We start from the raw sequence: 21945 nt of genomic DNA, 5'->3' as shown, positions 1-21945 counted from the left end.
ATATATATATATATATATATATATATATATATATATATATATATACATATATATATATATATATATATATATATATATATATATATATATATATATATATATATATATATATATATATATATATATATATATATATATATATATATATATATATATATATATATATATATATATATATATATATATATATATATATATATATATATATATATATATATATATATATATATATATATATATATACATACATATATAACTAGATACAAAGCTCTGCAAGTGTTTTTTTAGCATCCTTGTTTTACAATGACACTATCACAAGAAATATATATTCTGAATTTTACTTTTCATTCAAAATCAATGAAAAGGTGTTCGCCATTCCAACGGACAGTGATTGTCTGGCTGTCGTATGCAAAGTGCATCAAAACAGCATTCTTGCTTCAAAATTTCAATTTCAAACGAGGCTAAAAATGACAAATTGCCATACTTAGCCTTTTAAGCATGCAAGATGAAATTTTAACTGAAAATGATGTAAAATTAAATTGCTTTCCACATAATTTACTTTTGTATTATCCAGAGATGACTTGTAAAGCAATATTACAATTGAACAAGGTTTAGTGTTGCATTGATTTTGGCATTATCCAAAATACAACTGATATAGTGTCTTAAAAATGTAAAATAATCTTTAAAATACAATCCAATTAGAAAGGAACTGTAATTTGCCTGAAGAAACAAATCTGATGGTGTGAAAGCACAAAATTAGTTGCAGGTGAAAGTGTGGGGGGTATTTTACAGGCCAGTGTGGTCAACACTCCCTCATCCGCACCCTCTTCCCCGACTCCTCACCCAACTGATGCAAAACAAACACAAAAAGCATGAGGTGACCATGACATGACAACACATCACTAAAAGTGAATGGAGCGATGTTGAGGTTGAAAATATGAATTTCAAGACATTAACCTCTACTTTTCAAAATGTTAATTTAAAACTTTTGTTTAGATGAAAGCAAATTGTTGGATGTGCACAGACCACCAGTAATCTTTGTGGCACAATGCGATCAAGTATACGCTGGTACCGTGCAGCCCGACCACAATGGGCAGGCAGAAAGTGCTCATCATTTACATCCCAAAGGATGAATAAGCAAAATTTCCCCATGGCTATGCCATTTACAGACAAAACATCAGTCTGCACATCTGTCCACTGCACCGACCGGGTCTGCTGTACAACTAATGTAAAATCGTTTTTGTTGCAGTTACTCTAAAAAAAAAAAAAATAAGCATATTTGTAAATTATTTTTCAATAACACCATGCTCAAGGTCCCGCACCATTGAATTCCTCAATCTCCCCTCCCCCCAATAAAACTGTGCATTAAAATCTATTGCAATTAATCTAATAGAGAAAACAAAGTGTTTTTTAAGCTTGAGTATCAAATATAAGCATGAAAAATACCAAAGATTCATCATAACAAAATGAGCAAATAAAAATAAATCTTCTTACAATGAATACGGCTAATATGAACAGGTTTTGAAACAGAACAATAATCTTGGTAAGGTCTATACATGACGGAGAACATGGGTTAGCTGCTTTCGAATCGCCTACACAAAAGAACACAAAGGACTCGATGAACAAACACAATACCTGGAAGGTAGTAAGAGTATCCCAATGAGTCCTGCATGATATTATAGCTTTTGGAAAGCAGGAAGAACAGAGGAGCAATTCATAACAATTATCTTACACGCCACATTCATAAATTGGACCATCAGGCTTTGCAGGAAGCTAATCATACAAGACTTCAGAGTTAACATCCAAAAAAAAAGCACCACCCACATGCGAAAGACTTGTAAAAGTGTCCCGCATGATCTTCAAGTATCAGCTTGACTGGTGAAAGCAACAGAAAACTAACCGTGTGGCCATGCATTCGGCTGATGCACACCTGAAATGAACTGACACTCACTAGCGACCCAGAACAGAGAGTAGATAATGAGCAACACGGACAGAGGATTGCATTCCAGGCCAAAGCACTTTGGGGTGAAGGCAACTTTGATCTGTTCATCCACCTTGAAAGGCAGTTTCTCTGCAACACAGATTTACAACCAAATTCATGGAACCACTTTCACCACAAAGCCAGGGAAACATACGACTATCAATGTCTTGTTTATGTGCTTGGCAATTCTGTAGGATAGTCTTGATTACGTGCATGGTCTACCAGTGTGACCACTCCTTGGCTTTTTTCACAAGATCTTGGCTATTCGTTGTTCACCTTGGCGTCTTGGTTTTCTATAGGTTTTCTTGGCGTATAGGTTTTCTATCATCATCGCTTTTCCGAAACCTTGTGAATTCTTGGCTTTTTTCATTGGCTCACCTTGGCATTTATGAAAATGAGTGGTCACACTGTGGTCTACTTCCCCTCCATGCATGAGGCTGTCTTGGCCAACTTCACCTCCTATCCTTGCATTCCAACTCTTTCTTCCTAATCTGCAGCGATTTCAACACCCCATTCCAGTTGGCTTGGTGTTGCTCGTCACATCACTGTTCATGCTATTGCAACCAAGACCTTTTGTGACACTTCTTGTGTTGCCCAAATTGTTGGATTTCCAACCCATATATTCCCTGCTGGTGGCGAACCTCTGCTTGTCTTGATCATGAGTTTAATCAGGCACAATGATCTGACCTACATTCCAACATCTCTTCCACACCAACCAATTTTTCGAACCATAATTGTAGCAACCTTCAGATCTTTTCTCTGCAACTCCCTGATCTTCAATAACCAGTTTAGCTTTTACTCAGGTCATTCCACCTTGGACATAGTGCTGCCTCTGTCAGCAATGGATTGATGCCCTCACTCTTAAATAAGTGATGAGAGTCATCTCACTGGATATCTCCCATGCATTTGATTCTGTTTAGCACCCCATCTTGATTCCCAAACTATCAGATTTTATTTGTAAGTAGATGCTTGCTTTTGACAGAATTTTAACCACGTGCGGTAGGTAACTCAAGAGGCCGGTGTCTTTAAAGGTCGTGTTCTGAGACCAATCCTATTCGAGATACACTGTCAATCGATGACATGTTGTCATCACTGTAAAATCCATTGTACCACTTTGCAGAAGACTCCACTCTGTGCAGGATATTTCTGTACCCATAGGCCAGTCAGGCGGTGGCAGCATCCCTCTCTGTCAATGTGGAAAAAACATGCAACTGGTAAGTTACTGAGAACATGCCTTTTTGTGTCTCGCTTTGGTCCTGACCAAATATCATTGGGAAATACCACAGGCAAATCCACCAATATATTTCTCTGGTCACCCTTCAGGAGAGGTGTAGTCTCAGGCTGCTGGGCCTCACTGTAAGATATAACCAGGTTTGGGCAGATGTATCTCCAAGTTGTCCTCCATATATAGCTGCTGCCTTGAGAACTGCTGTCCTTAGATAATAATGGCAGACAAAACCTTTATCTGGAGTGTTGTAGATTTTGGGTTCCTACTGGAGACTGGTGCTGCTGCTTCCAATGTTGCCCATTGTGACCTAAAGCCCTCCAGTCAATTGAATATCATGACAGGAAGCTGAGTCTTTGGTATGATTTTTTCTCACCGGAGGCAGATCATTGACCTTTATTGGCTATGTTCTGGTCTTGTCTTCCTGCCCTCTCACCTCACTACCTACGACTTGCCTCTCCAGGTTACAAGCATGCTGTCAGAAATCCTTTCCTTGTTACCCTCCCCAGATATAAGCTCAATGATCATCGCCATTCTTTCATACCCACCCTCTTTTCTTGGATGTGGAAGTCTTCCTGATTCTGTTGTTCGAGCTCCTCCAACAACATTTATAGTCCACTGTCCACTGCGACTATTCATTGTCTCTCCCATTTCCACTTTTGAATTTCACATTTCATTTTCACCCTTCTGCAATTCCTCTCATTTTTGTTGTGGTACTCCAATTTATTGTTATCCCCCTTTTTTTTACCTTTTCCCAATTTTCTCTGTGGATCCATTGTCTCCTGTCATTCTGCTGTTCAATGAGCCCCAATACCTCTTACATGAAAAACATATGTACAAGTTGAATCTAACAGTGCAATCCATTAAGCGACCTACATAATTCTACAAGTAAAGTGAACGATCTTTGAGATCCCACCTTCCAAAATTGGTCATTTAGCTTGCTGGTACGAGTACTGAGCATGTTCGGCAGCTTCGAGGGGCATTCCTTGCTGCTGAGTGCTGCTGTCCTGCAGGGAGAAAAGACAGCAGCATTATCTCACACAAACATTCAAATGCAAGCATCTCGATACTATATAACTATATAACCATATAACCTATGACTATATAAATACGCATACAGAGCTGGATAGGCAGTCAAACAAGATAAGAGTGCGTCCGTCTGCACAGAACATTGCAAGGGAGTGCGTCCGTCTGCACGGAGCGTTGCTATTGGGTGCGTCGTCTGCAAGGAGCATTGCTATGGGGTGCGTCCGTCTGCCAGAAGCGTTGCTACGGGGTGTGTCAGTCCGCAAGGAACATTGTTGTGGACTCTGTCCATCTGCAAGGAAGATTGCAAGAACTACTTCAGCACCAACGAGTCTGGCATTTCACTCAGGCTAACTGGCAGGGATTTCCAAGCAGCCATCAAACTTCTAGAATGGTCTTGCATTTTTACTTTCTCCGACATCAACTCATCCTAGGAATTTCCTCAACTCTGTGTGAATGCCTCAACTCTGTGTTTCCTTCTAAATCCTGTGTACCAAACCCATCGCTTTCTATTGCTATGGGACCTTACCCAGTCGCACCCAGCTGTCCATGGAATCTGCATCCTTTTCTTCTGATAATGTGGACAACTTGCTGTCAAACCTCGACTCAGATTCTGCAACTGGTCCAAACGGCATCAGCCCTCGTGTCCGAAAACCCCTGCTCATCCACTCTTGCTCACCCTCTCTCTGTTCTATTTAACCTCTCATTTTTTCAAGGTCATCTGTCATCTGCTTGGAAATCAGCAAACATTACCACTCTGCATAAAAAGCTGCAAAAACAGATCCCTGCAACTACAGACCAATCAGCCTTCTCCCAATCATCAGCAAGGTCATGGAATCCAAAATCGCTTCTGACATCAAATCCTTCCTCTTCTCCAATAGCTTGATTTCCGTTCATCAATTTGGTTTCAGACCAGGTCACTCTACCCTGAACATGCTGCTTCTGCTTTCCAAACAATGGATGAAGGTCCTCAATACCAGACATGAGATGAGAGACATCTCCCGAGACATATTGCGTGCTTTCGATACAGTCTGTCACAACACCCTGCTTACTAAACTCTCTTCCTATGGTATCCAAGGTAATTTCCACTCATGGCTCACAGACTTCCTCTCCTGTTTCAGTCAACATGTGGTCCTCAATGGAATTTTCTCATCCCCTCTTCCTGTCCAGGCTGGAGTTACTCAAGATAGTGTTCTGGGCCCTGCAATTTTTCTGGCTTTCATCAATGATCTCTCCGACTCTCTGGAAAATCCTCTTTATATTTTTGCTGATGACTCAACCCACGGTCATACCATTTGTCATCCCTCAGATCGGCAGGCGAGAGCCTCTTCACTCTCTGCAGATCTGGATAAAATCACAAGCTGGTCCAACACTTGGAACATGTGTCTCAAGTCTGAGAAATGTCACACTCACTATGTCTCTCTGAAAGGACTGTCTGAAACCCCCCCCCATCGACTTTCTCAACAATCCTCTTGAAGAAGTCCTTTCATTCAAGCATTTGGATCTCACTATCTGCCATGATCTCTCCTGAGAAAGGCAAATTTCTCAGCTGGCTTCGAAAGCCAGGCGCTGATTGGGCATCTTCTGTCGTGCAAAGTTTTTCCTTTGCACATCTTAGCTTCTGGGCCATGTACAAAGCTTTCATCTGCAGCCTAATGGAGTACTGCTCTCCCCTAATGGGCAGGTGCTCTTGCCTCCCACCTTTCTCGGCTTCACGTTGTGGAAACCAAGGCATTTAGGATCATTGGTTTCTCCCATGATGAAGCTGACTCTCACCGTAGACAGGTCAGTGATTTTTCTGTCTTCTCTCTGGCCTCACCCCCCACCCCCCTTGCTCTGTCTGTGATCTGTCCCCACCATATTTCCACAGGGCGCTCAAGGTCCACCAGCAACCCCCTTCTGGTGAAAGTACCATATCAAAAATAACTGCTCACCTTCATTGTTTCATTCCTCTTTTTTCCTGCTTTTGGAATAAACTCCCACACTCTCTTCAATCCCATTCTTCCCTCCAGTCTTTTAAAACAGCTGTTCACCACCACCTCTTATCTTCCCCCATCCAAAACCATGATCTTTTCTACCTTCGTTAATCCACCTCAACCCCACCTCCTTCAAATTTCCTGCTTTCCTTTCTAAAAGTCCCTGTAATGTCCATCTTGTATTCCCCATGTTCCCCACCCCATCCCTCTCCCTTCCACAGATCTCCTCATGTCTCTGTTCCCCAACTGTTTTGTCCTTCCCTCTCCTGCTCCTCTTTTCTCCTGCTCTCTTTGTTTTTACAATGTGTGTGTTTGCTCTTATACGAGTCTCAATATTGGATTAAAAATAATAATTATAAAATAAAAGGAACATAGTAATGGACTCTATCCGCAAGGAACATTGTTATTTAAACACACACACACACACACACACACACACACACACACACACACACACACACACACACACACACACACACACACACACACACACACACACACACACACACACACACACACACACACACACACACACACACACACACACACACACATCAGAATCTCAGGTTTGTCAATCACCTTTGTAGCTATATTACAAGGCTCCAAAGGAAAACAAACAAAAGTGGAAATGTGGAAACAAACGTGAATCAATCTGTCAACGGAACCCGATGAAATCCAGCGCTTATCACACCCAGCTATGCCTGTACCTCTCATGTTCTAGAAAGGGAAGGGTATTTCAACATGGCTGCTGCTTGGCCCCAGAAGCACGTGCTGCAGGGTTCGCTCCAGATATATATATATATATATATATATATATATATATATATATATATATATATATATATATATATATATATATATATATATATATATATATATATATATATATATATATATATACATATATATATATATATACATATATATATATACATATATATATACATATACATATATATATACATATACATATACATATATATACATATACATATACATATATATATATATACATATACATATATATATATACATATACATACATATATATATATATATATATACATATACATACATATATATATATATATACATATACATATACATATATATATATATATATATATATATATATATATATATATATATATATATATATATATATATATATATATACATATACAGCCTGGTGTGTTGGCGCAGTGGTTAGGGCAGCGGCTTGGGATCCAAAAGGTCCTGAGTTCAAGCCCCGTTGGGCCACTGAATTAATACACCAGGGGGTTGACTCAGCCTGTCATCCTTCCGAGGTCGGCGAAATGAGTACCAGTGTACTGGGCCAGTGTATACCCCGGTTAAAATAGGTGTACCATATCCCTGTGTCGTAAGAGGCGACCAGGGTTGCGTCAGGAAGGGCATCTGGCGTAAAACATGTGCCAAATCACTATGCGGATCATACGGAGGATCTGCTGTGGCGACCCCTAACGGGAGCAGCCGAAAGGAGAAGAAGATATATATATATATATACATATACATACATATATATATACATATACATATACACATATATATATATATATATATATATATATATATATATATATATATATATATATATATATATATATATACATACACACAGCTCATTGGGTGATGCATTCTGATGCCTGCATAATTATTATCTCACTGATCTGTGTATGTGTATTTTGCTTTCTTTATAAAGTCTTTTATTTATTTCCCCTGAAAAAAAATCCAACAGAAACAAGAAAAAAAAAAACGTTCAAAAAATATGAAAAAAACATTAAGGGATGAAATCTCAAAAAAACAACAACCAAACAAGGTAGCAATGACACCACATTTTGATGCCACAATAAGACACCACAATCCTCTTATGGATTACCATCTCGACATCTTTTGACATTTTACTTTTGTTGTGGGATTGTGATGGATGAAGAAGAACGAAGAAGAAGAACAATGAGGAATGACACTACATTATGATGCCACAATATGATACAACAATACTCTTTTGGTTCAGCATCACAATATTTTTGACGTGGGTCATTCACAATCACACAACAAAAGTAAAATAAATCTTGTTCTTGTGAATGCTATAGTACTTTATCATGAGAGTGTGGCCTTTATAAAACATGGCGTGGTTATGAGTGAGTAGGCAGTCCTCATTTGGTTAACTTATTTCCCTTGCTCTACCCGAAACCAGGCAAAACTAGCAAAAAATAAAAATAAAAAAAAATAAAAATCGACATGCAAGACTTTCATCAAAATATTTAGCAAAACTTTTCCTTTTGGTTGAGTAAGGTTAAATAATCTGAAATACATTTCCTTGGATATTCTAGTGAAAGTTGAGTGAGCAAAAATATGACAAAGGGCAATACATTGTGTTGCAAAGAAAAATATTCATATCTCATAAGCTATTCAGAAACTAAAATACCAGTTTAATTGGATCTAATTATCAGTGTTAAGAGTGATTTAACATGTTGCCACATTCATTGTGGACATACAAGTTTGTGCCCATGACATGTGAGGGTGAAGTGAGGCTTCACTTACGTCCACTGGAACTGGGGTAGCTGGAAGAGGTGCGTATTGAGGAATGTAGGCACCTTGTATGGCCGTTGCAGAGGGAATATACTGGTGGAACAAAAAGTTCAGCAACAGGGACTTGTTGCTCATATGAGCCCTCAACACATCATTTATTATTCATTAATTATAATTTATCGTGAATAATTATAGTGAATCCAGTGCATATTATTATTCATCTCTCTGACTGAATCAAATATATGAGTTAGGATATATTTATTTATTGAAAATACGATATACTCCAACACCTCCTTAGGTGTGTCATATCACAGAAAACAATATGGCAGGTAGTAGACAGTCAACATATTGCAAATAAGCTGTTTTTAAGACAGCAACATTACATGGAATGGCCTTCAAAATATTATAAATGACATCAATTTGATCCTATTCCTCAAGAAGGCCAGAGGATAATAGCTTCAAGGAGGATTATAGCTGTCGTCCAGCAGAAATGTGAAAAAGCATGTTGTGGCGTCATTATGAAGTTTTTTTTTGGTTAATTCATCATCTCTCAGCTATCCTGAATTAGAATCAGCCAGGTACCAGACTCGCACCCTTGAGGAATTTTTTTTTAGAGGCGAAAAACAAAATGGCCGCCACCGACTTTCGATAAATTCTGTTTTGGGCTATATCTTCACTTCTAATGCACTTACACACACAATTTTGGCATCTACTACTATGTTTCATGGTCAAGGAATCCGATAATGATAAAATTGAAGGTGTATATACAAGACCTGTCTCATATTTTCAAGATGGCCACCATTTTAATATGAAAAATGGCTATTTTGCAGTTCCACTGATTACTTCGAGTAAGAAATTGAATTTGATGAACCCTCAAATATTAACACTACGTACAATAATAGTCAATGACAGCTGAAGTAACTTACTTGCAATTATCAATGAATTGATGATTATATTGGAATACGATTTTCACACAAATAGATCCGGATATGTGTGAATAGTTGACTATGACTTTGGGTTATGTCTTAAAGTAAGTATGTACATGTATATGATTTTGAAATTACCTTTTATTTTTAGGCAAACAAATATTAACTTTGTTAAGGATGCAATGTTCTACATTATGTTCAATCTTCATCATCGTCGTCGTGATTAGCAGCAACTGCCCTTGTCTGTTCGTTACAACAGTCTGATCCAGCATTACAACTGCAAAACATCAAACACGACATCTGTGCTGCCACACAACCACACCTCCCAGTGGAACATGGCCAGTTGGTGGAGCATCCACACTTGATCAGCTGCAGAATGGTGACTGGTGCAGCAGACACATCAGGTGGAAGTGTGGTTGGAAACAACATCGCACCGTCCTCACATTCTTGCCATCCATACTTGATGGGATCCAAGTTCGGAGGGTCTGACTGAGTGGCCGATTTCCATATAATGACTTGATGATGAGCGTGATGTACATGTTGAACAAAGGCATCACGCGATGGGGGCAACGACTTCAATTTCTGAGCAGAGGTAATCTTGGAGCTGGACATCTTAGACTTCCACAACTGATACCGGTGTGTGGATATATCACCTTCGACTTTGGAACCATAACAGGCAGCAATGAAGGTAGTTGCCTCAGATATCATGTTTTCCTTGTCTGCTTCCAGCTGACCAAGTAAGGTGGGATGATGTCTGTCCATTAGTACCTTCAGCGCTGTGGCCTTCGCAATGCTAAACAAATACGACAGTATCGCATCCGGTCAGAGCATGTACAGCAGGCAGATATTTGGCGATGCTTTTGTGTTTCATTGCTGTTTTCCGAATTTCTCCGTTAGCCCTCCCAGCACACGCACTCTCCATGCTGACATCCACAGTCATCTTTTCCTCAATGTAGAAATGAATCAACAGAGCAAAGACATCTGTATCGTCGCAGACCACTTTGATGTGTGTCACCACTGACACTTGACACAATTCTAACTAAGTGATGGATGATGATGACATCTGCTTCTTCATGGTGTGTTTTCAGATCCTGTTTCTGGAGAGTGGAATTGTTCCATACTTGTACTGGTGTAGGATCTTTTACGGTGATCACCAGTTTGGTCTGATTGTCCACAATGTGGGTCATCAGATACTGACAGATCAAATCGATCAGTTGAACTTTGTTGTAGGCAACATTTAGGACCACTTTTTGCACTGGAAGTGTTGTGTGTTAGTTGAGTTGATGTTTTCGACTTGAATCATGACCTGCGCGACTGGATCTCGTCATTTGTTTCGTGCTGATTTTGATGTACCTGTCGAAAATCAGGTATACGTCACAACACTCCAGGTGGTATTTGATGGTTCCCATGAAGTTGATCACATCATCCTCAACTGTACCATTTGTTGTCCAATGTAGAGTCCATAACATGGCGCATCCATCGATGATGACAGCATCTGGAACACCTTAGATTGGACTTGATTGCTCAACTTGGAGTTTCGTCTTCAGGATTGCTTTAGACTGAGCCCGCATCTCACCGCTCTCATCAAACAAGGAGGCTGGGACAAGGGACAGTTTGTAAGAGAGGACATCCTTGATATCAATATCCCTGTATTGTTGGAGACGTATGACTCGGGTGTAGATCAATTCGGTATCATATACTGGCCTTCCATCCAGCTTGATGCTCTTTTTGGTCGAAGTCATCAGGGTCACATTCTTGGTTAGTGTCTTGTTGAAGCTTGTTGGCCATCCAGATTCAAATTCCGCCATCTGTTGTCGGCCAATCTTGAGAGAATCATCAACGTTTACCTTGTTTGTTGCATGAAACATAGTAGTAGATACCAAAATTGTGTGTAAGTGCATTAGAAGTGAAGATATAGCCCAAAACAGAATTTATCAAAAGTCTGTGGTGGCCATTTTGTTTTTCGCCTCTAAAAAAAATTCCTCAAGGATGCGAGTCTGGCACCCGGCTGGTTCTGATTCAGGATAGCTCAGAGATGATGAATCAACCAAAAAAAACTTCATAATGACGCTAAAGCACACTTTCCCTGAAATGGCTGTTTGGCATCTAGACTACTGTGAACAAGTTGTATTTTAAAGAACTGATATTTATCAAGAATGCTCAAAAAATTTGGTATTTGGAAACGATGGTAATCAGGGAGGGGGTTGGAATGTAACATTCATTAAATAGTGTGTTATTACACCAATGGACTTATCTTGTTCTTGTGAATGCTGGGATTGTCCACTATTAAATATTCTTGAGATTTACGTGACGACTGCACATGGCTGTGACTTCACAATGCATCATCAGCAATCACCGTCTGTGGTACTCCTTTTGGATCTGTATTATAGCTGGCGTTTGGATAAACCCCTCCATCCCCACCCCTTAGTGAATGTATTGTAGATATTAGCAGGCACTCCCACCCTCCTCGGCCCACCTTTGGTCGGCAACATGCTGCGGAAGTCTTGGAAATGCACTTTTTAATAGTAACTAGATGACCCGTGAACCCATTGGGTTCCCGTTGTGACAGCGGTTGATGAAAAAAATCATTTCAAGGAAACAAAAAGACAGCTCCAGCGAACTATACCACTGAGGTTGTTTGCTTTGATCAAATTCTCCCAAAGAGTACTTGACTGAATCGGGAATTGATTTTTAAATAATTTTTTCATTGCCTGATTTGAACAAAACTTGATACTGCACACCGCAGGAGAATGTTGAGTAATGTGGCCCTAAAATTTTTGTGCCATCGTGTACCGTTTTGGCTGTATTTTGGGAATATACATACATACATACATACATTCATACAAGGTGAGAGTTTTAGTAATATATAGATCGGAAATACAATAGTGTTTATTTAAAATTAGCAAATTACGTACCTGTATCTTCATTACTACATGTCACAATAATTTCATTTGCTATCCTGGCGAATGAAATAAGACATCAAGTCCGTCTGTCGGGAAGAAGTCACAAATTTTTTTTAGCAAAGAATTCATCTGTGTGATAAGCTGCACATAATTGGGCATATTCTCTCGTAGAAAAGTGTCTCTGAGCTTGTCCGTCATTTCAATTGCTTGTCTCGTCGTTATTGTCGGGGATGGTTCGTTTTCCGCATCGTCGTCATCGTTGTCATCAGTGGGCAGCGGGCAGTGACTCCGTACAGTTGACGTCACTGGTGACGAGTTAGTTGTCACACACCACGTATTCGATGGGAGTATCGTCTCCCGAACCGGTTGCGCGTTGAAACCGTCGAACGAGATTGGCCAAAGGCACCTAGTCTTCCGGATCATCAGTGAAGTATACGTGAAACCAGAGCGACAGAAGCAGGATGTAACTGTCTGCGAACGCACACGTTTGACTGCTTCTGCGACCCACAGGCAGGCATCGAGTACGGACACATGTGTTGTCTCCAGACCATTCTCTATGTCTTTGATTACCCTACGGAGCAGCATCTGTTGGTGGTGGGTCTTCATGGTCTTGATAATGCCTTGATCTAACGGTTGTGAGTGGGAAGTTGAGTTTGGCAGGAGGAAAACAAGTTTGACGTTTCTCAGTTCCGTACAGGGGTGACACGTGGCATTATCTAAGAACAGAAGGATGTTTCGTTTCTGTCGCCTCATCTTCTCGTTGAATTTCTCCAACCATTCTTTGAATAGGGCTGCAGTCATCCAGGCTCGTTTGTTGCTTTTCCACACGACAGGCAGTGTCTTTGTGTGAATGTGTTCGAAGCAGCGGGGTTTTTCACACCTTCCAATGATCAAAGGCTTTTCAAACTCGCCTTTCATGTTGACACAAAGCATCGCAGTCAGGCGTTCCTTCCATCGTTTGCCGCCTTTGCAGTCTGTGCCACAGACGCGCAGTGTTTTCTCTGGCAGAACTCGGAAAAACAGTCCAGTTTCGTCAAGGTTGAAAATGTCTTTTGGATCGTACAATTCAATAATTCCGGGCAATCTTTCTTTCCACTGGTCTACAGTCTCAAACTTGACGGTGGCCCCTTCACCACTCAGAACGGCACAATTTATGTTGTGGCGAGTTTTAAACTTGTCCAACCAGCCCGTCGAGGCCTTGAAGTCACGTATTCCTTGCGATTCAGCGTAGGCGAGTGCTTTCTCCCTGATAATCGGTCCCGAGATTGGCACATTCGAAGCTCGCATCCTGCAGAACCACTCCCAGATAAAGTCGTTTACAGGCTCGAAATGACAGATGTTGGCCCGTTTCTTCTTGCTCGGCTCATTTTCTTCGTAGGCTTGCATGAACTCCGTTTTTCACTTTAGAACGTTCGATATCGTACCTCGGGCGATGCTGTACTGTTCTGCCAGATTTCCTTGTGATCGACCATCGCTGTTCTTGATTAGTTCCACCTTCTCTGCTGGGGTCATTTGCTTGAACTGTTTGCGAGGCATGTTGCCAGCTGACTGGTTCGTCAAACCTGGCATCAAACCTTTTTTATATCGTTCTTTGAATCCAAACATCAAACATGAGTCGAACTGTCATTAAACCACGCCTACATTGTTAATTGGGCCTATCACTGTGAAAGTTTTCTTCACTGCCAAGTCTGAGAAGTTGATTGGTTAATTGGGACCGGCTTTTGGGTGCCAAGTGCTAGAAACGAGAAGTGCTAAGTCCAGGAAGTTCTGTCAAGAAGAAATTGCATTTGCTTCGGTCGGGACCGGCCGAAATCCGCCAAGTAGGAGAAGTTGCCAACTCCGAGAAGTGCCACTGTATTTATTTGAGGGATAGTTAATTCCTTGAGAGATAGTTAATCGACATGGACTATTATCGCCATTGCAAAGTTATGGACATGTTACGAAGGTAACGACATTCACCACTGCAGCTTCTCTTCATGTACGCCACACAAAAATTAAGCAACACAACTTTCGAGACTTGCACTGTTTTTCAAAGATGTTCATATTCTGGTTGAATAGGCCAGCACATTAATCTGTACACCATAGAAACAAACATAATGTCAGTAGAAACCCATGTTAAGTTATTATGTGAAAACAACATGGCTGTCTGAAATGAGTGTGCAAATTGGCAACAACGCCAACATGCAAATTATCACAGTAAACTTTACATTGGAAGAAATGCCTTTGATAGTGTGTGACCAGCATCAACATCGACGCAGGCTTGTACACATCTTGTCTTTGTGAGAAAATCAGAGGATACAGCCATCAGTGTGGAATGTTGTGCCATTGCTTGACCACAGCCACTTCCAGGTGGTGATTTAGAGACCGTGGGTAGACTTCGCCACCAAAAACATGCCTCTCTAGAATGTCACAAGTATTTTCGACTGTATTTTAAGGCCGAAGATTTATTACAGGCCAGTCCACACGAGGGATTTTGTGGTCCTGAAATGTCACGTTGATAACATGTGCATTGTTATGTTATGGACTCTGGTCTTTTTCCTCTCATACCAATGGCATGAAGCCTGTTTGAACTGTCTGGCTCAGAATGAATTTTATTTTTTGTTCTTTGCAGGTTATTCTGGAAAGATCGTGCTTTTCAAAAGCAGTTCCTTATGGAAAGGATTATGAGGTAGCGATCTTCATTAGGGATCCTCGGCTATGGTTAACCTGTACAAAGTATTTATACGAACTGTCCAGTCTGATGGTATGACGTCAGTGGTCCTAAATTGACACCTTGATGAATAGTGTACTCGGAAACATTAGCAGTCAACCGTCCTTAAACCATCCTGATAACTCATTATTGTGAAACAATTCCTAACCATTCGTAAACTAAATGAGATCGCACGGGTGGCCAATTTAAAGAAGGTATTGATATTTGTCATGTACAATACACAGGTTCTATAGAAGACTTGATTTTCATGTTCATTTACAGAATTGCTCACTTCAGGTGAGGATAATGATAACATTACATGTTAAACATCCAGTTTCCTGATTGGGGTTCCTTCCTCAATAGCCATGGTTTCCACACACATAACTCGCAGATTTCTGAACTGTTACAGCATAGCTTATTTCACAATTTTTAAATGTTATTGCATGATATTTCACATAGCCATCAACAGAATTCATGTATTTTCAATTGGTGATTCTACAACCAAACTCCAGAACTATAGAGTTGTAAAAAGGAAAGCAATACCCAGTCACAGCAACATATGGCAGCTATAACCTAAAAAAATACACCCGTGCGGGAGTGATGGTCATCTCTGCGAGAAACAAGCATGAGTTCCTGTTACGAGGGTGTAGTGTTCTCGGGTCAGGAGGGATTTCTGGTCAACTTTGAAGTCACGTGACGCGAAAACGAAAGCGAATATCGAAAATCCGGCCCAAACAAATTTAGATATTGTCCCATAGATTCATATGCTACAATCAAATTCAAGATCGCTTGAGAAATGGCGGAGGAGATAGAATTTGAAAATCGTCATTTTCGCAACTTCAAAGGCCTCGTGACCTTGACCTTCGGTGACCTTGAAAGTCATACCATCGTGTACGTCTCATCGACCTCTATCAGGATCACTAATGACCAGATCTCCCGCTTCAACTTCATCGTGAATGGACGGACGGATCGAAGGACATCGACACCCATATTATTAGGTCATGCTCGAAGAGATGACCTAAAAAGCTACCTGATATACACTTGTTCATCTGGCATTGATTCATTTTCATAACTTTGTGTATGAGGCATTTCCTCCACCTTAGTTATTGCTCCCAATTATGTCTATAGATACACAAGTAGTGTAAAAAGGGAGGGATTGATGCAGTAATGTGTCCCATTTCTCAAAGTGGCAATATTCGCTCGCTTAACCTCACTCATATTTCTCCTTTTCAAATTGGAATACATTACTTCGTCATTACTTCATTTTTTCAGGTCAGTCAGGTTTCTTGACTGCCAATGGTAACAATGTAACCTAGTGCTACCTGCTGCATGGTCGGGTAGTCGGCAACTAAACTGACTACCCTCACTGGCTCGCCAGTGGGGAGAGTGACTGTGACACCCTGCAAGACTGAAAACAATACCTGCTAAAGGGTGGATGGTGGATGAGCTCCTTTCGGGAGCCAACGGCCATCCAGTAAGGAGATAGTGTCTCCGAAAAAACACCCATCTGGTTAGACTGGTTTTTTTAGGTAGTCGACAGCAACTGCGCAGGGTAGTACTGCCGTTCTAACTTTGGAGCATTAAAGTGGTGCCGGGAACCATCTTACACTCTCCATGTCAGGATTACTGGTCTTACTTTATGTCTCACTTAAACTATAGCTACCTGGCTAGCTTTAATATCTCTTTCTTGAAAACAAACATCACACACCTTTCTTCCTCATTTTCACTCATCACTTTACAGTCTCTCTTTTATTTTTCTTAACTTAACTTTTATTTTAAGGCCTGGCCTCGATGAGGACTATTTAATCCATGACTTGGGGCCTTCAACATAAAGACAAAAAAAGCACCTCACTTTTGACACTACTTCCCTGCTGGGGGCTGGGGCTTCGCCTTCCTCTCATATGATCATTTGTTTAATCAAATTGAGTAGTCAAATGGAGATCTTATAAATATTTGTTGTTTTCTGGGGGGGAATTGCTTAATTTTCTGATAACACTCATTACTATAGAGTATTACCTGAACTTTGATCTTGGTTTAAATATCTTTGTTGAGCAGAGATGAAAAAAAAAAACACATAGCTCTCTTAACACTCTGAGTCATCACAGGCTACCCCAGGTAATTAATTATTCATCTCTCTGATTGAATCAAATATATGAGAGTTAGGATATATTTATTTATTGACAATACGATATACTCCGACACCTCCTTTGGTGTCATATCACAGGTGTGTGATGTAATATGGGTGTGGCTTGCGTGGGTGTGATTTATGTGTAGATGGAGTAAAAAAAAAAATTTGAAACGCGTGCGTGCGTGCGTGCGTGCGTGAGCGCGTTTTAACAGGAAAGAAACACTCAGATGATTGAAGTCCCCTCACTCTCTCACTCAAATAAACATTATATCATAAAATCTGTTGTAGATATTTCAATGTGTAATATATTGTATGTTTTAAGTATTAATTATATATGCTTTGCTTACAATTATTTAATTCTTAATTCCAAAAAAGTATAAAGGTGTAAAAAAAAAGGATAGGGGAGGGGGTAGGTGCGCTTCCCCAACGACCCACCACCCTCCCCTCCCCGTCTGTGTGTGTTTGGGGGGGGGGAGGTGGGGTGGGATGAATGGGTGTGGGGAAGGGTGGTGTGGCTTGTGTGGGTGGAGACAAAGAAGGGGGTGGAGTGATTAAAAAAAAATTAAATAAAGGTGTTGTGCGGGGAACTAATAAACCAGTCATTGTATGATGGATGTGGATGTGGTGTATGGGTGTGGCTTGTGTTGGTGTGGTTTGTGTGGCTTGTGTTGGTGTGGTTTGTATGGGTGGGTTGCATGGGTGTGGTTTGCATGGGTGTGGTTTGTTGTAGGTGGGGTCAAAAAAGGGGAGGAGTCAATTTTTGAATTTTTTTTTCAATTTATTATCTTTGTCTTTTGTAATTCTTCTGAATAAAATGAACCTAAAATCTCTTCTCCTTTTACATCATATAATTTGTAAGTCCAAGGAACTGTATCTATTACATCAACGATTTAAAAAAGTTAATTTGTCCATCACTTAGTATAATTTTTTTCAAAATGAGATTTCCACCTGTATATTATTATTACATCACCAATTTTGAAGTTAGGCTTTCTGAAATTAATCTCTTTTTCATATTCTAATTTTGTAAATGTTTCTGATGGCTTGGATTTTGTTGAGGTATGAATCGTATCGTTGTACTTATCTACAATGTCCTGAATTAAAGAAAACTATTGTTGAGCAACGAGTTAAGTGAATTTTTTAGATAGTCTCTCTTTTAAAGTGCGATTAAAATGCTCAATAACAACCGCTTTTCCTTCATTAAAGGTGCTGCACAATGTAATGCCGTTATTTTAAAGAAAATTCATAAATGTTTTGTTGTAGAACTCTGTACCCTGATCAGTCTACAATTTTTTTTAGGTTTTCTCTTGCTTTTATCAAATATCTGTTGGAAGGCTAACATAAGAGTATTGTTGCGAATCTGGAAGCCATGAGCACACAACATTCAGGTCCTATAGCTCAGTTATTTTGATAAGTGAATGTGGATAGATAGCTCCCTTTCCCTAGTCTAATGGGTGAATAAATGTAAATGCGCTGTGAGTTACTTTGATAGTCAGTGTTTTCTTTCATTCTTACACCCCTCATAACTACGACAACGCCAGCATCACCTTCGCCTCGCTCTGGCCGATGCCATAGCCTACGTGCGTGTCAGCACGTACGTGGGCGGAGCCCACGCAGAATGCAGTTCCTCTGCCTGTTTGGGGGCGGAGCCCATGCAGAATAATGTTGCTCTGCCTGTTTGGTGGGCGGAGTTCAAGGAGGAGTGCCGCGACAGGGAGGAAGGGGTCTGCGTGATGTCACCACACCCCCGGGTCAATCGACGGACTTGCCGCTCGTTTTGGCCAATGACAGGGTGACGAGCAATTCTGCGCACCAAAACCATCCAGTGAGGGAGAGTGAGGGAGAGCGGGGGGGGGGGGGTGGAGGCGTCCCCTGTTTGCTTCCATCCATCCCCCACCAGAGCCGCAAGGGTTGCGTGCCGCGTCCCTGCCGACAACACCAAGAAGGAGAGATTGCGAGATCCTGCCGCCGACAAGAACCGGAAGGAGTGCGCGCCGTCTCTTTGAAGATATCGAGGAGAGGTTTTGGTTGTCGGCACGAGTGCTGAGCGGAGCTCGGGAGGCTGCTCACAGCTCGCTGGTGTCTGGGGTCGAATCAGCTCAAAGACCACATGAGGTGGACAGGTCCGAGGCAGGCTCTGGTCTTCAGCTCGCCTTTCCATCCGAGCTGGAGGCCTCAATAAAGGCTGTGGCTATGGTTTATTTTGGGTGTGTGTGCGTGTCTGTGTTTGTGGCGCCAGTCTAGTAAGTAATAAATTGTATAAGTGCCTTGCTGTACATACGTGCATCTCATATATTTGGATAACTCTGCTTCTTGCGTGCTTCACTCCTTCCCCCCATTATAAATAAACCCATGTGTTAAATGTATCAGTTCGTTTTGTCTTTCTTTTATTGGTTTAACACAGTGCGTGTTGGAGAATTAGCCAGGCTGTTGCCGCTGTAAAGGGACATTTGGACCGACGGAAGCTCAGTGACCGTCCGCTTGGGTCACACACGGTTCGAGTACGCTAGCGGCTCGTTCCGTACGGGCGCCGTCGAGGGTGAATTTCCCCGGTAGTTTGGACGATGTGGGTTGTGTTGTTGTTCGTCTTTCGGCTGCTCCCGTTAGGGGTCGCCACAGCGGATCATCCGTTATGATCCGCATACTGATTTGGCATAGGTTTTACGCCGGATGCCCTTCCTGACGCAACCCTGGTCGCCTCTTACGACACAGGGATAAGGATTGGGTTTCACCATGATTCCAGGCTGCCCTACACCCTCTCATAGCGTGGCCCAGTGAAGAGCTCCCGTCCTCAAGCGAATCCTCCAACCCAAGCTTCCGAGTAGCCGGATTACAGGCGCACGCCACTACGCCCGGTTAGTTTGGACGATGTGGGTATTTAGGTAAATTGAAATTGGCAATCGACCCTACCCCACGTGGTCGACCTATTGGCGAACTTCGGTCCGATAAGGGACCCGTCGGCTCCGGAGTTATCCGGGGTGACGACATAAATTCTGGGTAATCGGTGGAGCCGACTCTACTGCTCCATCTAGCGGTCGTGCTCGCAGCCGATACCCGGCCCGCAACAGTATTACGTTTTGTTTTTCAAAGGGACAGCCCATGTATATCTACTCCTCAAATCAATAACGTCTCAAGCATACTTGTACCCCTTATCATTATTGAGTTCAATCAACTCTGCCGACCAGATATAATCAACTTCTTTGGAATAAATCTTCCTTCTATTAAACTGTGATGATTGGTTTATGAAATTCATCAGCTAATTGCTCTTCAATCTTAATGACATCATTAGAGCCTATAAATTTTTTGAATTTCCAAGCCCAAGTTTCAATTTAGCATTGAACATCTTCTTCATGATGAACCTATCAACTTTTTCTCTCAAGGTTGGATTTTGTATCAAAGACAAATTGCACATACATCGATCCGCTTCGTGTTTTTCTTCTAATGTCATGTAATTTCCATAATCAATATCATGCTTCAAAAACACTTCATCAACTCTGTTTGTAGGTTTAGATCAAGGTTTCGGTTTGTTTGCCTTATCTAATCTTTTATGCAAGTTTGTTCCTGAACCACAGAAATAATACCCTGGTAGATGTAATTCCCCTGGTATTCCAGTTGTAGTTCCTGATAAAAGCTTTTGTACATCTCCCTCACATTTTTGTTTGGAGATGAATTTACTCTTTTTAGAGCGACACACCGAACAAATCTCATTTTGTATAACCCTATTATTTTTACTTTTAACATACAAGATATTTTTAGTATTGGCTTTCTCTTTACATTTGAGACAATAACTTATTTATTTATGAGAAAAAATATTCTACAGTGTGTGAAAACCTTTTTAGCTTCCAACATGTACATTTGAATCATAATTTTAAAAATAGTTGCGGGCCGGGGGTCGGATGAGAAGACCACCGGGGGTGGGGGGGGGAAGCTATCTCGGGTTCCCACCAGACTCCACGGAATTGCGGGCCATCGCACACGGATAATTGCGTGACGCGGCGGGTTGCTAACCGACCGTGAATGCCAATAACTCAACCACGTGACCTAGGGTCCTCCTTCTATGGGTTAAACAGGTTACCTAATTAATCATGTGACCTAACTACCAGGGGACATTCCCTCGGTACACCTTGTCCAAACTGAATCACCTTACCGGATCAGATGCAGCCAAGCGACACTGCCAAGGACGGACTGGCTAAAAGGAACGGATCATTGTGAAGAAAGTCCGGCTAGGCTAGGATACGGTCCATGCTGGATCAATGACAGAAAAGACAAAAACGGGCTGGGAATATTTCTACTAATAATTTATTAACAGCTAGGCAAGGAAAGATATGTGGCACAGTGAATGTAGTTTATTGTTGTGTGGAAGCAGAAATGGGAAGAAAAGTGTGGTGCGACAATAATACAAGCAACTTAAAAAAAGCAGACAGAGTAGAGTTATCCCGATGTAATTCTTCTACACTCTTAACTTAAATAAGGACAGGCACCATGATGTACACACACACACACACACACACACACACACACACACACACACACACACACACACA

General features: G+C 41.1%; 1 protein-coding gene across 6 annotated transcripts in view; it reads right to left on the bottom strand.

Moving 5' to 3' along the window:
* Nucleotides 1–245: 245 nt before the first annotated feature.
* The window catches only part of LOC147029431 (RNA-binding motif, single-stranded-interacting protein 3-like), a 371659-nt gene continuing 349959 nt past the window's right edge, over nucleotides 246–21945 (bottom strand). For 5 of the 6 annotated variants that reach the window (XM_085872471.1, XM_085872474.1, XM_085872472.1 and 2 more), the window contains 3 exons: nucleotides 8771–8851; nucleotides 4123–4213; nucleotides 246–2071 (listed from right to left, as the gene is read on the bottom strand). In XM_085872471.1, coding sequence (XP_085728597.1) covers nucleotides 4136–4213; nucleotides 8771–8851 — 159 coding nt within the window. In that variant the 3' untranslated portion in view covers nucleotides 246–2071; nucleotides 4123–4135. The remainder of the gene's footprint in view (nucleotides 2072–4122; nucleotides 4214–8770; nucleotides 8852–21945) is intronic. The other variant, XM_085872473.1, reaches the window with a different exon arrangement.

The sequence above is a fragment of the Eptatretus burgeri genome, chromosome 3, assembly GCF_056783735.1.
Source record: "Eptatretus burgeri isolate ZD-2024b chromosome 3, Ebu_testis_v1, whole genome shotgun sequence".
Taxonomy (NCBI): Eukaryota; Metazoa; Chordata; class Myxini; order Myxiniformes; family Myxinidae; genus Eptatretus; species Eptatretus burgeri.
This window is presented reverse-complemented; position numbering and strand designations above follow the sequence as displayed.